This window comes from Engraulis encrasicolus, chromosome 22 (assembly GCF_034702125.1).
Source record: "Engraulis encrasicolus isolate BLACKSEA-1 chromosome 22, IST_EnEncr_1.0, whole genome shotgun sequence".
NCBI classification, from domain to species: Eukaryota; Metazoa; Chordata; class Actinopteri; order Clupeiformes; family Engraulidae; genus Engraulis; species Engraulis encrasicolus.
Window position 1 is genome coordinate 40,486,799 of NC_085878.1, and position 15,000 is coordinate 40,501,798.

At 46.7% G+C, this 15,000-nt stretch overlaps 1 protein-coding gene across 2 annotated transcripts in view; it reads right to left on the reverse strand.

The window, feature by feature from the left end:
* The window catches only part of dync1li2 (dynein, cytoplasmic 1, light intermediate chain 2), a 43,906-nt gene extending 29,117 nt beyond the window's left edge, over nucleotides 1–14,789 (reverse strand). For both annotated transcript variants that reach the window (XM_063188312.1, XM_063188313.1), the window contains exons 1-4: nucleotides 14,517–14,789; nucleotides 13,549–13,622; nucleotides 13,154–13,270; nucleotides 12,183–12,413 (exon numbers count right to left, since the gene is read on the reverse strand). In XM_063188312.1, coding sequence (XP_063044382.1) covers nucleotides 12,183–12,413; nucleotides 13,154–13,270; nucleotides 13,549–13,622; nucleotides 14,517–14,611 — 517 coding nt within the window. In that variant the 5' untranslated portion in view covers nucleotides 14,612–14,789. The remainder of the gene's footprint in view (nucleotides 1–12,182; nucleotides 12,414–13,153; nucleotides 13,271–13,548; nucleotides 13,623–14,516) is intronic.
* Between the last annotated feature and the right edge of the window lie 211 nt (nucleotides 14,790–15,000).

Sequence of the window (15,000 nt, forward strand, 5' to 3'; positions counted from 1 at the left end):
TTTCCATAGCTCCATGGTGCATCCAACATCTGCAGACCACCAGCTTCCCAAAAGGTAGGCTAGTAGTCTGCCATCTGCTGAGGCAGACACCACTGTGTGGTGCGGTGCGGGTCATTGGTTGAGGGCAGTGCTGCTACCATGCCAAGCAAGTCAGAGCACTGCTGTGATGCAGAGAACGAGGTGCAGCCAGCACCAGCTGGCACCATGCAGTGTTGCCAGATGAGGCTGATGATTTCCAGCCCCAAAAATGCTAAAAACCCGCCTAGAAGCACAAAATCCCGCCCAATTCTATTTCTATTGCAAAAATTGGGCGGGTTTTTCTGCAAAATGCCATTTTTACCCACACACAGCCATCCTAAGCAGCCCAATTGGGCGGGAAACAGCCCAATCTGGCAACACTGGAACCATGCTCCACAGGCCACAGCCAGGTACAGATTAAGAGGGCCTGGGGCCCCTAGGCTACAAGTTTCTGTGGGGCCCCCTGGAGGTCAAATTTTATAACAATGTACTGTACATAGACAGTGTCATAATGATGAGCAAGGAATTAAGGATAATATGTCTACCAACTGTATTCAATACGACAGATGACTTTTTCAATATTGCATCTTGTCACAAATCTGCATGTTTTTCACTTTTGGCAAGTCAGGGGCCCCCTGGCTGATGGGGCCCCTAGGCTGCAGCCATATCTAGCCTGTGCATTAATCCGGCCCTGGCCACAGCAACACTGTGGGACAAGAAGGCTGGGGGTGAGTTCAAAATATCAGTATATATCGTCATGGGCCTCTTCGCGATACACGTATCGATACGGAGACATCAGTATCGATATTTCATTTGCAATAAAAAATTAGTTTATCATTTAAGTTCAGTTTTCAGTTTCTGAAACTGAATCTGACAGTTGTTCCTTGCTGAGCAGTAGGTCTACAGCTTTGTGAAGGCCGAGTTTTACATGCAGTACAGTGTAACTAGGCAGAGGCTAGACTGGGGCTGAGGCTGTACAGCTGAGGACAGCTGTTCCACTCAGTCTCTGACCTTTTAGCGCAAACACAAAGGCCTCTCGTGAGAGTCAACTGGCAGACACACAGTGAAGGGACAGAAGGATGGCAGGGTGGAGGGAGAGAGAGAGGGGGAGAGAGGGGGACAACGGAAGAGAGAGGTGGTGAGAATTGAGAATTGTGATAGAGCTTTAGTATGAGAGGGAGAGAGAGAAAGGGCACTGTCTGCCCACACTCTGACAGAGCGAGAGTAGAAGAGAGCCTCCTCTCCTCTCCTCTCCTCTCCTCTCCTCTCCTCTCCTCTCCTCTCCTCTCCTCTCCTCTCCTCTCCTGTGCCACTGCCCGTCCTGAGTGGTGTGCAGTGCTGTTTTGTGCTGTGCTGTGCCCCAGCCAGGGGAAGTACACTAGTACATGATGCAACTCCTTGTAAGAGCTGCTGGACATGAGCCTGTCCTGCCCCTCCCTCGCTCTCTTCCTCTCTCTCTTAACCTCCTTCCTCCCTCCCTCCCTCTCTCCTTTACTCTCCTCCCTCTCTTTTGTTCATTCTACTCCCCTCTCGCCCGGTCTCTTGCTCACTGTTCTCTCACTCTCTCGTTCATTCTCTTCCCCTCGCTATCGTTTTCTCTCCTCCCACTCTCTCTCAGCTACTCTCCTCCCTCTCTTTTGCCTACACTCCTCCCTCTCTCCCTGTCTAATTTGCTGCCCTCCCTCCTCTCCGTCCTCTACTCTCCCTTCCCCTCTCCGTCTCCCTCTCTCGCCAGCTCCTGTTGCTCCTGTGCCCTTACAACTCTCTAATCTCCTCTAGTTCGTCTGCCTCTCCCTTCCTCTGCCTCTATTCCTGCACTTTCACTTTTCACTAGGTGACTGACAATCATTAATCTCACATCTCCTCTTTTTTTGTTCTTCCTCCTCCTCTCTCTATGAAAACACACCCAGCGCTCGCTCTCCCGCTCGCTCTCTCTCATGACATCACCCAGGCAACTGGTGCCAGATCATCAACGCTGGACTGTCAGGCTGCCGCTGTGAGGGGACAGCAAGTCTGTGTGTGTATGTTTGTGTGTCTGGCCAGACTAGGTGTGTGTGTGTGTGGTGGCCAGACTATGCGTGTGTGTGGTGGCCAGTCTCTCCCTCTCTCTCTGGGTGTGTGTGTCTGTGTGTGTTGCGCTTGGAGCAACTAAATGACCCAAAACGGCTTTATCCACCCAAACACACACACAAACACACAGCTGCCCGTCAGTCACACACATCGTTTTTCAAAGTGACCACAGCAACGGAAGTCCTAATTCTTCTACGGAAGGCCGTCAAACTCGGCAACCAAAGCAATTTTGACAAGAAACGTAAAAAAGTAAAAGTAAAAAATAAAGTCAATTAATATTATGTAATGAGCTATGACGCGGCTTGGCAAAAAACAATTTGAATGTTTATGTTTTCGAATGTCCCTTGATGACAAGCCAGAGCCGTGCTGGGATTAGCTTAAGTCAATCATGTCAATAACACTTGTTCAGTGAATACAGAAATTCAAGACGAAACTTCAACAGCCTCGACTACTTGGCCGCTTTGATCATTTCTGGTGGGTGTACATGTGAAGTTAGCCAGTAGAGTTAGTCGCTGCTCCTTCGGGCCCTGAACTGCGAGCCGCATAAACCCAACTGGCGTCACAGTACTCTAGCACCTTTGGCTAATTATTTTCACCGCTAAATACTATCGGAAGTCGAACTGTTCACCCCTGGTGTGGTGTGTGCAGTGATCACACTTCCTACTACTGCAGTATTGCCGTTAAGGAAACGGCAACACAAGCATTCCTGTGGCCTCAGTTCAAACAAACACACTGCCTTCACTTCAGAGAGAGTATTACATACTGACCTGGCTTAGCCTGGCTGGCACTACCAATCACTACTAGGCCTACCCACAGCAGCCTGGGCTGCTCTGCTAATGCCGTGGCCGACCTAGGCCCATATCATGACGTGTACTACACTGACAACGCTTTCCCGATATTTTTAGAACTCCTTTCTCCGTGAAACTTTTTCTATGTTGTACACTGATACTGTATATGCTGTGGCCATATGGCTTGTGCTCATATGATGATTTATGGTGTACACCGACGAAGCTTTTCAGATTTACAGTACCATTTTCTGTAAACCCCTTTCCATATTGTATATGCACGTTATATGAACCAGCAGGAAATACTCTATGTAGCCTTATGTGTTGCTTGCTGTCTCTTCTGAAAATGCAAGCCTGGGGTGCGTTTCTCAAACCATAGTTGCTAACTACATTAGCTACTTTGTTGTTTCCAATGCAATTTCCCATTGGCAACTACCCAACTACACTTTCAAGAAACGCACCCCTGTTGTGATGGACTAGGGCTAGGCTGCAGCAATAGAAACAGAAATAAGCTCCTGAGTCCTGCCACTGAATACCCATCACCAAACTCCAGTTGCAAAAGTTGCAAAACTCTTCCGGATGGAAGCAATGAAAGAAACAGAATTAAACTTAATTCAAATTAAACTGAATTAAACTGTCAATACATTGATGTTCATGTTCATATTCATATTCATTATAATATCTCAACCCTAAAGTTGAGAGGTGGGGGTTTCCAGCGCGGCGGGCCAGGCCGGGCAGCAACAGCTGATGCCTGAAGTGTTTCCAACAGATGCGTGATGGGCCATTCATCACAGTGGCAGGCAGCACTGACAGCACTAGAGGCAGAGAGACTGGATAACTGGAGGGCTTTGCCAGCTTTCAGAGGGTCAACTTTCAGAGGGTCCAAAAACAACTGCCACCACTGACCATCGACGGTGATGCTGTGGAGAGAGTGAGCAGCACCAAGTTCCTTGGAGTGCACATCAGCGACGACCTCTCTTGGACCACCAACATTTCATCACTGGCGAAGAAGGCCCATCAGCGTCTCTACTTCTTGCGCAAACTAAAGAAGGCAAGTGCTACACCCTCCATCATGACAACATTCTACAGAGGAACCATAGAGAGCGTCGTGTCCAGCTGCATCACAGTGTGGGGAGGAAGCTGCACGGAGAAAAACAGGAAGACACTCCAGCGTGTTGTGAACACAGCGAAGAAGATCATTGGAGTACCACTCCCCTCCCTGCAGGACATTTACACCGCACGCCTCACCCGAAAAGCACTGATGATCATCAAAGACACAAGCCACCCTGCACACAAACTGTTCAGCCTCCTGCCCTGTGGAAAGAGGTACAGGCGCCTCCGTTCCCGTACCACCAGGCTTGCAAGCAGCACGATGCATCAAGCAATCAAGATACTGAACACTCAACCCACTCTCCCTTCACTGTCAGCCTCTAGCCAGCCAGGCCACTGACAACGCTCCCCCCCCTCATCCCCACCACCATATCTGCGACTGAACATTCCACCTGCACTACTACATCTGTGACTGAACTTTCAACCTGCACTAACTCAAAACATACACATGCACACACACACACACACACACACACACACACACACACACACACACAAGCACACTGCACTTTCTGCACTAAACCCAAACATACACACACTGACACACAACTCATACTCACACACATACACACACACACACACACACACACATACACAGGTACACACACACAGACGCACACCGCACTTTCTACCTGCACTAAACACACACACACACACACACACACACACACAAAACACACACACACAGCACACACACTCACACACACACACCACACACACAGCCACACACACACACACACACACACACACACACACACACACACACACACACGCACACAAAACACATACAAACACACACACACACACACACACACTGCTGCTGGTGTATTTAATAAAAACCTTTTTTAATTATTTATTTCTTCAAATGCTACTATTACTATGTCAGAACGCTATAAAGGACTTTTAGAAAAAGCACAACAAAATACCTCCTCTTAATGTATGTTCTCTATAAGTCTTCTGTTGTCCAGTCTTGCACTTTAAATGTCTGTATGAGCAATGTCTACGTCCATACTGTCTATGTCCATGTATGAGTACTGTCTATGTCTATACTGTCTATGTCCTTACCTAGATTAGTCTATGTCTGCATGGGAGAGCAAGAAACGCAATTTCAAATTCTTTGTATGACCAGTGCATGTAAAGAAATTGACAATAAACTTGACTTGAACTTGAGCTTTCCCAGATGGCATGCTTTGACCACCCTCTGCCCCTATACACTAGGCATGGTACGGTTTACGTCGCAAACCGAAACCGTACGGTCTGCATGCCACGGAAGGGGGTAGTGCGCAACCGCACGGTACGCACGGTTTCCAAAAAAAAAGAAGGAGAGTGACCACCGGCGAACGACGCAATTAAAATCCTACTACTTTTACAAGCATACAACACAAAGACTACGTGGGATATTGGGTGTTGAAAGACTGATTTCTATCAGCCAACTGAAATGCATAATGTAACAGAATGCACCACCAGCTGACTAGGCTACAGCAGCCTGCGCAAGTGCAGGTCGGTCAGCAGCGTCCCTCTCTCCCCCCTCTCTCTCCACGTTAGCGCAAGTGACTGCCCCCAGCCTTTATTCTGACCAATTTAAATTAAATGAACATGAATTTACAAAAAATGACACATTAGCAGAAGAAAGTAGACTATGACTTACGTTACAGTAGCCTAGTGTAGGCTATATCCACGTGGCATTGAATGGGGATTCCGGACGGCAAAATGCGAGATAATTGAACATATCCATCAGATTCACTGCGCTGTCCTTAACTGGAATCAACTGTTAGGCCTAAATATATGTAGCCAGTTAAACTCTGATGGAATGAAGGGGACTTTGTGCTGTTGCCGAGTTAACATTGATGTTTAACACTATAACCAAAATAAAATTTGACTGTTTAACAGGCTCAGCTTCACAGGAGTTTTTGAAACATTCTTGTGCATACACTTCTAAAAAAAACGATCTTTTTACATTATTTGTTACCTTAACTCTCACATTTTAACATAACTTAACCCCATCACTTGTTCACTTCAAATTGAATTTGACTTCTGATTTTACTTCTATGCTTCTCACGGCCGGCAGTTTCATGATAGGAAGCAACTGACTCATCCTAAGCGCAAATCTCGCAGAAAGCGGTATCAAAATAAAAGTCCAATTCGTTCTCAGTGTGTCATTAACCAAAATAGTCATACTGCACTGACCTAATGGTCCCATTGCCTACAGGAGTGTAGCTGTTTTATTTTTACACGTCAAATGTGTTATAGTATGTAATATTTGAATATTTGTCAACTTAAAAGTTAGGACTTAGTTTTCCCTTTTTGTGAAATAAATGGAAGCATGTTAAAAACATTGATATCTTTCCTCTTTCAGTAACTTCACCTTGTTACAGGTTAAATGAAGTCAAATTCAACATGCCCATGATAAGCTTACATTTTCATTCTAATTTTTATATTATACATTTCCAATGCATAATGAATTTTATTTGTTAAAAAAAAAAAAAAAAAAAAAAAACAGAACCGTACAAAACCGAAAACTGTGACCTTGAAACCGTGATATGGACCGAATCGTGACTTTTGTGAACCGTACCACCCCTACTATACACACACACACACACACCTGCTACTGACCCCTGCTCCTCAACACACACAACCCACTACCTTCCCTCCACACACACCTCCTCAACACACACACACACCTACTCAACACACACACACACACACACACTAGGGATGGCACAAACTGCACCGAAAACCGAAACCATACAATTCACACACATACCGAACCGAACCGTGCAATCCATCGCAAACCGCAATTCATGTACTGCCCAGAAAAATATGTAAAACAGAGATTCTAGGAGTATCTTATCCAGTCTCTCTGATTAAAACATTAGCGTATAAGACCAAATCAGAGGATGACACAATTAAAATCACACCATGTTCACATTATAAGCCTATACAAACCATATGTAGGATATTTAGTGATAAGTCTGATTCTATTAGCCTGTGCACCATTTATTAAACTAAAAAAAAAGAACCGTAGAGAACTGAAAACCGTGACCTTGACACCGCGATATGAACCGAACCGTGAATTTTGTGAATCGTACCACCCCTAACACACACACACACACACACACGCACACACACACACATACACACACACACATACACACACACACACCTCCTCAACACACACACACACACGCACGCGTGCAAGCACACACACACCTCCTACTCCTCCTCCTCCTCCTGCACCAACTGATATCTGACATCAGCCTTGCCACCTACGTCAGGCCAGTAAAAGAATTCAGACGTACCCCGAGAGAACTTGGGCCTCAGTGCAAAATACAGCCCATGGCATACCGGCTGGGTATCCAGTGCTCAGTCAGGGTGACGTAACGGGCTGGCTGTGTGTGTGTGTGTATGTGTGTGTGTGTGTGTGTGTGTGTGTGTGTGTGTGTGTGTGTGTGTGTGTGACAGAACTACATGGTACAGAGAAGGAGCTGAGGCTAGTGTTTCAGGAGCCTCGACCATGTGTGAGCATGTCAACAAAACAGCTCGGCCACTCCATTTCCACTTCCACTTCCCTCTCATTGGTCACTGACGTCACCGTCACAGGCTGCGGTTGCCTGGTCCTATACAAGGGAGGGAAACCTGTGTCTCGAGGGCCGTTTGCAGCCCTTGAGGCTGTTTTATCCGGCCCTCAATATTGAAAATAATCGAATCGCTGCTTCAAAAAAATCGATATTGAATCGCATCATCATGGAGGGTGGGATTTACACTTCTATTTGGCACAGCCCCACACATGGTTATGGGTACACCACTATACAACACCATTACAGACAACTAGCTGAATGTATGTTTGGTACACTGCTGAGTGTAAATGAGTGTAATGTTTGACATGTGCACAGCAGCACACACCTTAGTTTCCCTCTGGAGCAATAGAGTATATCTGCTCTACATCCACTCGGGGCCATTACTGTGTACAAGGCAAGGCAGAACCATAACCGCAGAAATACACCTACCGCGACAAGAGCGAGGCGAGCGACGGAAGTAATTGAGTTTGTATTGAGTCGCGCGTCAAAAGCGATTCTGGAGACTAGAGCGATTTGCGCGACGAGCGCGACAGTTTGAAGTTGAAATCCTTTCAACTTTCTATGACGCGGTTCGGCGACAAGCCGCGACAGCCAATGACTGTATAGAGGTCAGTGACCACAGCCAATGGGAATGCTTGAATGCTTGAATGCTTGAATGTACGGCCTGTACGGACATACTCTAGTCTCCTCAATCGCTCGTATCGCTTGCTGCTGCACTCTGTCGCTTGAATCGCATCGTGCCTGGTCTATTCGCGCGGTAAGGAAGGCACTGCAGGGACATGATCTAACTCATCACCATACAGCGTTCACAGCCATGAAGTCAGCTGAGCTCAGGGCCATATGGAAGGAAGAGCAGGGCCACTACAACATGACATGACATGACGTTAGCAGAGCTGAAATGAGCTGTGAGGGTCATGGGACCAGAAATGTATTTAATCAGTAGGAAGGAACACAGGGCAGCTTCAGTAGCAGCCTAGGCCATTGGTTCTTAACCGGGGTGCCGCGGAAACGTGGCTGACGGTATGTGAAATTGACCTAAATAAATAAATAAATGATGTAATATAATACATATTTGTCTAAATCAATAAATTCATGCTTAGTCAGTTGAATCTTTCATCTACCATTTACGCACAGTAAAGTGTATTTAGGTCAGCCCAGTATGGCCAACACATAGCCTGTCTGAGATAAAGCTGCAACTTTGAACGTCTCCAAATGTGTTACTTTTCTAAGATTCTGTGGTATCTAATGCAATATCATGTTACGGCTTATTAGTTTCGGGTGCCTTAAGGTTGAAAATGGTGCCTCGCCTAAAAAAAGGTTGAGAAACTCTGGCCCAGGCTACCACATCACATCACATCAGCACGATCATCATTACCTCAGTAATGCCTCTTTTCCACTGCCGCTGGCTTTCTGGTAGGCCTGCCCTACAGCTCGACAAACGCGACTCGACTGCCACTTTTATTTGGTCTTCGATTGAGCCGTGTCATGCCAAATTGAAAAGCAAAAAAGTGGCGCCCGGGCCGAGTTGGGTTTTATCGAACTGTAGTAGGCCTACCCGAAAAAACGGCAATGGAAAAGAGGCATATGGCTGCTCTCAGCATTGTGGCTAAGCTAATTCATCACAAGTCAAGAAGAGAAGGCTGTGGCTACAGGCAGGCCAGGCTGTGGCTGTGGTGTTTTACAACGGCCCAACCAACACACATGCACACAGACAGACAGACAGACACAGATGGAGAATGTGCATGTCTGTGTTTGTATGCGTTCGAGTGTGTAGGTCTGTGCAAGCAACGTCATATTGTAATCAATATGTGCGCACATTTGATACAGAGAGAGAAAAAGAGAGAGAAAGAGAGACAAACAGAGAAACAAAGAGAAAGAAATAAAGTTGTGAGAGTGCAGTGTGTGTGTGTGTTAGATAGACAACAGAGAGAGAGTGTGTGTGTGTGTGTGTGTGTGTGTGTGTGTGTGTGTGTGTGTGTGTGTGTGTGTGTCGTCAACGAGACAGAGAGTGTCTTTGAGAGCGGTGGCCTTTGCCGAGAGCCCTGATCCCTGTCCTGTCCATTCTGCACTACACTACACTGTACCTCCGGCTTCAATCAAAGAGCATGCAAATGGCCACACACACACACACACACACACACACACACACACACACACACACACACACACACACAAAGGAGCACTTCAGTCCGCTGCTCTTCACTTCATGCAGTCCGCCCTGCAGCAGCGACATCAGACCCCACTCATCACACAGCGTAGCATTCGCATCATCCAGGCCTGTACTTAGAAGAAAGAAAACAAAGCATCCAGGACGGAGCATCCACTCAGAATAAATACATCAACAAAACAAACACAGAGCCAGCCAGGGGTGCGTTTCTCAACAACGTCGTTGCCAACTAAATTAGCAACTTACTTGGTTGCTATGCAATTTCCCATTGGAAACCTGGTAAGTTGCTTACTGGTTAGCAACAACGCTTTCGAGAAACAGGGTCCAGCCTAGCATCCAACAGCAGCTCAAAACAACCTCGCCCATAAGGCAGCAGCACATCCAGGGCCCTATACATGGGTTCTCAGTGTGTATCAACACGATGTTATGAGGAGGGGCAAGACACTGGCAGCCAACCACATCAACTAATTTTTTGACCGACAGCGTTTTCCAACAATCAGATGTTGAGTTTTGCGCAGCTAGGTTCGCGCAGTCAGGTTATAAACAACATTTAGAACCCATGTATACTACAACGCTGGTTCAGGAATAAACCAGGCTAAGTTAAGAAGTAAATCATCTAATAGAAGAGCCTGAAAAAATGAGGAGTCCAGGCTCTTCTATTAGGTGATTTACCCGAGAATACACCTGACGCCACTGAGAATACGTCAACAAAACAAAACACACAGCCTTGCATCCAACAGCAGCTCAGACACACAATCTTTAACATCCAGGGGAGTATCCCAAGAACCTGGCTCAGTAGTAAACCAGGCTAAGCTAACTTCAAGGTTGTGGTAAATCATCTAATAGAAGAGCCTGGAGCCCTCATTTTCTTAACCAATTCACACATGTGGGCTATCTATTTGCAGCCAGGTTTATCACCAAACCATGTTCTTGGAATGTCACCCAGGCCTATTCAGTATGCACAAAAACAGAACAACAGCTACTTGGACAACACAGCACATCAAGCCAGACAGGCCCCTGTGACTTCTTTTACCATCAAAGCCACGCCGACCTGAAGGTGCAAAATCACACCCCACTCAGTCGTATCCGGGACCCTGTTTTTCAAATGCGTCGTTGCTAACTACCTAGCAACTTAGCGGGTTACCAATGGGAAATTGCATTTCAACCAAGTAAGTTGCTAACTTAGCACTGATGCTTTTGAGAAAAAAAATGCTCCCCAGGGCCCCACACTATGAACAAACACAGTCCACCAGCATCCAACAATATCTGTAATTACCCCAGTCAGACGACTCCAGGCCTCAACAAACAAACAAACAAACAAACAAGGCCACCAACAGCAGCTTGAAAATGCTACCCATGCTGTAATCTAAGCCCTACTCAAATGCCATCACAATGTTGTAATCTTCCTCATTAGGTGAGCCCATACTGCCCAGCCCTACATATAATTGGAGCGGAACCGTGAATTTCCGGAAAACTAATAACGCTCTCACTACTTCAGCTAGCTCTTCTCTGACTAAAAGCCATGATCTTTTTTGTTTGTCTTTTTCGGCTTTATTTGATAGGACAGTGCGAGAGGTGGACAGGAAGCAAATTGGTAGAGAGACGGGGAGTGGTTGGCAAAGGACCCGGGGCGGGAATCAAACCCAGGTCAGCCGCATGGCAGGCGAGTACCCTACCGGTTGGCCATGGCAGGTTCTAAAAGCCATGATATCGAAGGCAGGAAAAACAGAGAAGAAGAGAAATAGAAAAGCATGAAAGAAACCTCAGACTGTTTTACAGCCAACCAACGGAGGCCAGAGGGACCATCACATGATGAAGCCACGTCCACAACAAGAGGCTGAAAAACTCCACAGTAATATTTCATGGCTTCTGGCTTCACCAGAACTCCTCATTTTCATGTTCCTCACTAGGGCAACAGCAAACATGTTTTTGGGAAAGACGACAGGAGAAGAACACACCAAGGCAGGACCTCCTCACAAGAAGAAGAAGAAGAAGAAGAAAACAAAACAGAACTGTAACAGCAGAAAGGCAAAGTGGCTGACTCAGGAACACCTCTAGACACAGTGGCCAGTGGGCGAAAAAAAAGCTAATGTCAAGCCCTGGTATGCAGTCAGACGAGCAGGGCTCTAAATTAACACCAGCCAACCGGTCAAATGCTGGCGAAATTTCAGTTTGGCAGGTAGAAAAGACCAACTTGCTACTTGCTAGCCACTTTGACCCATTAATGAGTGTGTGTTTGGCTAGTAAGATTTAACATCTAGAAGCCATTTTGGCTGGTGATGAAAAAAGTTAATTTAGAGTAAGGCCCGACCGATATATCGCCCCCACGCACACATCGGTTATCGGCCTCCCTTTTCCATAAATATCGGTATCGGTATCAGCCCTGAAAAAAACATAACGGTCGGGCCCTAATTTAGAGCCCCGCAGACGAAAAGCATTACTGACGCCACTTACTGTTCTGCTCCATGTCCCTCATCTCCTCCGGGGGCACCTTGAGTTTGTCCAGGTGGTCGCGCAGCACGCTGGCCCACTTCTGCAGGGACTCCATGATGCTCCAGGGCCGGCTCATGTCGGCCACTAGCACCGCCAGGCTGTCCCGCACCGACTCCCCCGACACCGCAAACTTCAGCAGACCCTTGTGGTACAGGTCGCCGTCCAGGATCCACACGTTACAGCGCGTCAGGTCTGCACAGCGGAGGAGGGAGAGGAGGCAGGGAGATAGATAGATAGATAGACAGATAGATAGATAGAGAGAGAGACAGATAGAGAGAAGGATAGATAGAGAGACAGAGACAGAGATAGAGATCGAGAATGAGCAAAAGAAAGAGCAAAAGAAAGACGTACAGGAAGAAAGAGTAGAAACAGGTGCCAGGTTGATGTCGATGGGGATGGGGGGGGAGGGAGAGGAAAGGAGAAAGGAGAGAGAGGAAGGGGGAGGAAAGGGATGGGGATGGGGATGGGAAGGGGGTTAAGGCAACACCAACTAGCAACATACTACCACCAGAACACACAAGACAGACAAAGTGAGCAGCCAACCCTAGAGTGGCACGGTTATATTATATCTCTTTGAAAGCAATATAAACATTAACATGCTGCAGTCTAATGAGCAGATACGGTCAACCGCTTCAGGTCACCATGACGTCAGCAGTATCCAGGGATGGCAAGCCAGAGTGGGAGCAGTGTGTGTATGGTGAGATGACCTCAGTATCTAGGTCTGGGAGCATGAGCAGTGTGCGTGTGTGTGTGTGTATGTGTGTGTGTGTGTGTGTGTGTGTGTGTGTGTGTGTGTGTCTCCGTTTATGGGACACTAAGGCAGGTAGACTAAGGACTTCATGCCTCGACCCTTTTTGTTTTGTGTGTGTGTGTGTGTGTGTGTGTGTGTGTGTGTGTGTGTGTGTGTGTGTGTGTGTGTGTGTGTATCTCACCATCTCTGTCCTCGTCGTGGACACTAAGGTAGAGGTACTCAAGGCCTCGGCCCTTCTTGTTGTGCTCTGCTCCTTGCAGCTTCGCCATGAGTGTCGTCTTTCCCGATCCATCCTCTCCTGCATAGCACAGCACACACACATACACACACAGCAGGGGATTCAGCCAACACAATAACCTTGGCTTGCTTAGAGCCCATGGAGACGTTAACAGGGCCAAAAGCAGGTGCAGCTCAGCCTGTTTGTAATAGGACTTCAGATCATCAAAACATGGTGTAATAATGTATGACAGTGGGCTACATAACATGCAAAACCATAATCTGTAAATTCGTAACAATCTTTGATGTGAGATTAAACGATAGGCCAGTGCGACCAAGAGAAAAGGGTTAACATCTTACCGAAGACTAATATGTTCTTCCCCGATGGCAGTTTAGAGCTAGAGCGTGTGGAAACTTCACTAAGAATAGAAGACCTAGAAAAGGACATCATGAATTACTACAGGAATGCAATGTTTAATCACATGGCAATGTATGAATGGGTCATACATTTTCCATACAGTGGTGTAGTATTCTTTATCGTGCCGAAACCTCCCTTTGCATTGAGTAATTGACAAAGCACGGTAGGCTGTATGTGACAATCTTGACAAATGCAAGTGTAACAGTACTGTCGAAAAGATGCGAAGAATCACAAATGAGGTCAGCCTTTATTTCCAGAGAGCGCCCAAGTGGGGAAGGGTTTGTCAGTTATTCATTGCTTCTACGTGAAAGCTAAGTTAGCCCAATCGGATACTTTGCAAAACAAATGCCGGTTTCAGTAAGCACAGAGCTACAAACTATAACATTGCCATGTTTTCACAATGGTTCAAGTGTAACAACCGGACATGGCAACGGCGTTACTCTGTCAAAGATGCGGTTATCGTTACAGTGTTTTCTTTTTAAGTAGGTTAACTAGCTAGCTGCTCCACCTATGCTGTCGTATGATATGCTAACATAACAGTCAGCTATCGTTGTGCTTCTTATAAGGGCTGTGGTGCTACTTTTGACAGCAACAACAGCTTGCCATGCAACGCTAGCAGCTCATCTAACACACCCATAACTCAACAACATAACCATAACTTGTTTCAAAACGCACTTCAGATAGAAGTTTCCGACCCAAGCAACAATCATACACTAGACTGACTGATGGCGAATCGGTTTTGAATAGTTTCTGTGCAAGTGTACTCTCTGTTCATGCTAGGTGGCTAGTGCCAGGGCCGGTGTTTGCCTCCCAAGCACCCGGCAGTGACAAAGCAGATATCGGCGCCCAAGCCCTGTTCTTTGAACGTAGAGAACAAGCAAATTTCAGCCAAATGAGTAAACAGCCTTACCAAAGGTTCTGTCCCTCTTCATCCTCTGCACTATTTTCCATGGTGTCACCAGCCCCGGCTGCGCCCAGCAGCTTCTTCTCTAAAACGGGAGCCATCTTGTTTCTACAGCGACAAAGGGAGGCACCAGGAGCCGAAGCCTGGGCGCCTCAGGACCTAAGAGAAACTTAAACTTTTTAAAAGCGGTATTCCTCTGAATTACTGTTGACAACCGTTTCAAAATAAGTGAATCAACTAATTTCTCCCTTTCCCGCCTTGACATACAGCATAGCAGCCCAGAGCGGCTTATCACAACTGTAATTCTGATACGGCAGGTCAGCAGACAGCTCTGTGCGAGTTGGCTGAAATGATGTCATTCTCCAGACCGACCAACAGAGCGCGCGTCGCTGCCGGTTACGCCCTGGTGTGTTGCGTGGACCCTAATGTCATTCACGCTTCATAGGCCTATAACTTCGTCCATAAACGTATCCTGCCAAAAAGCGGCATG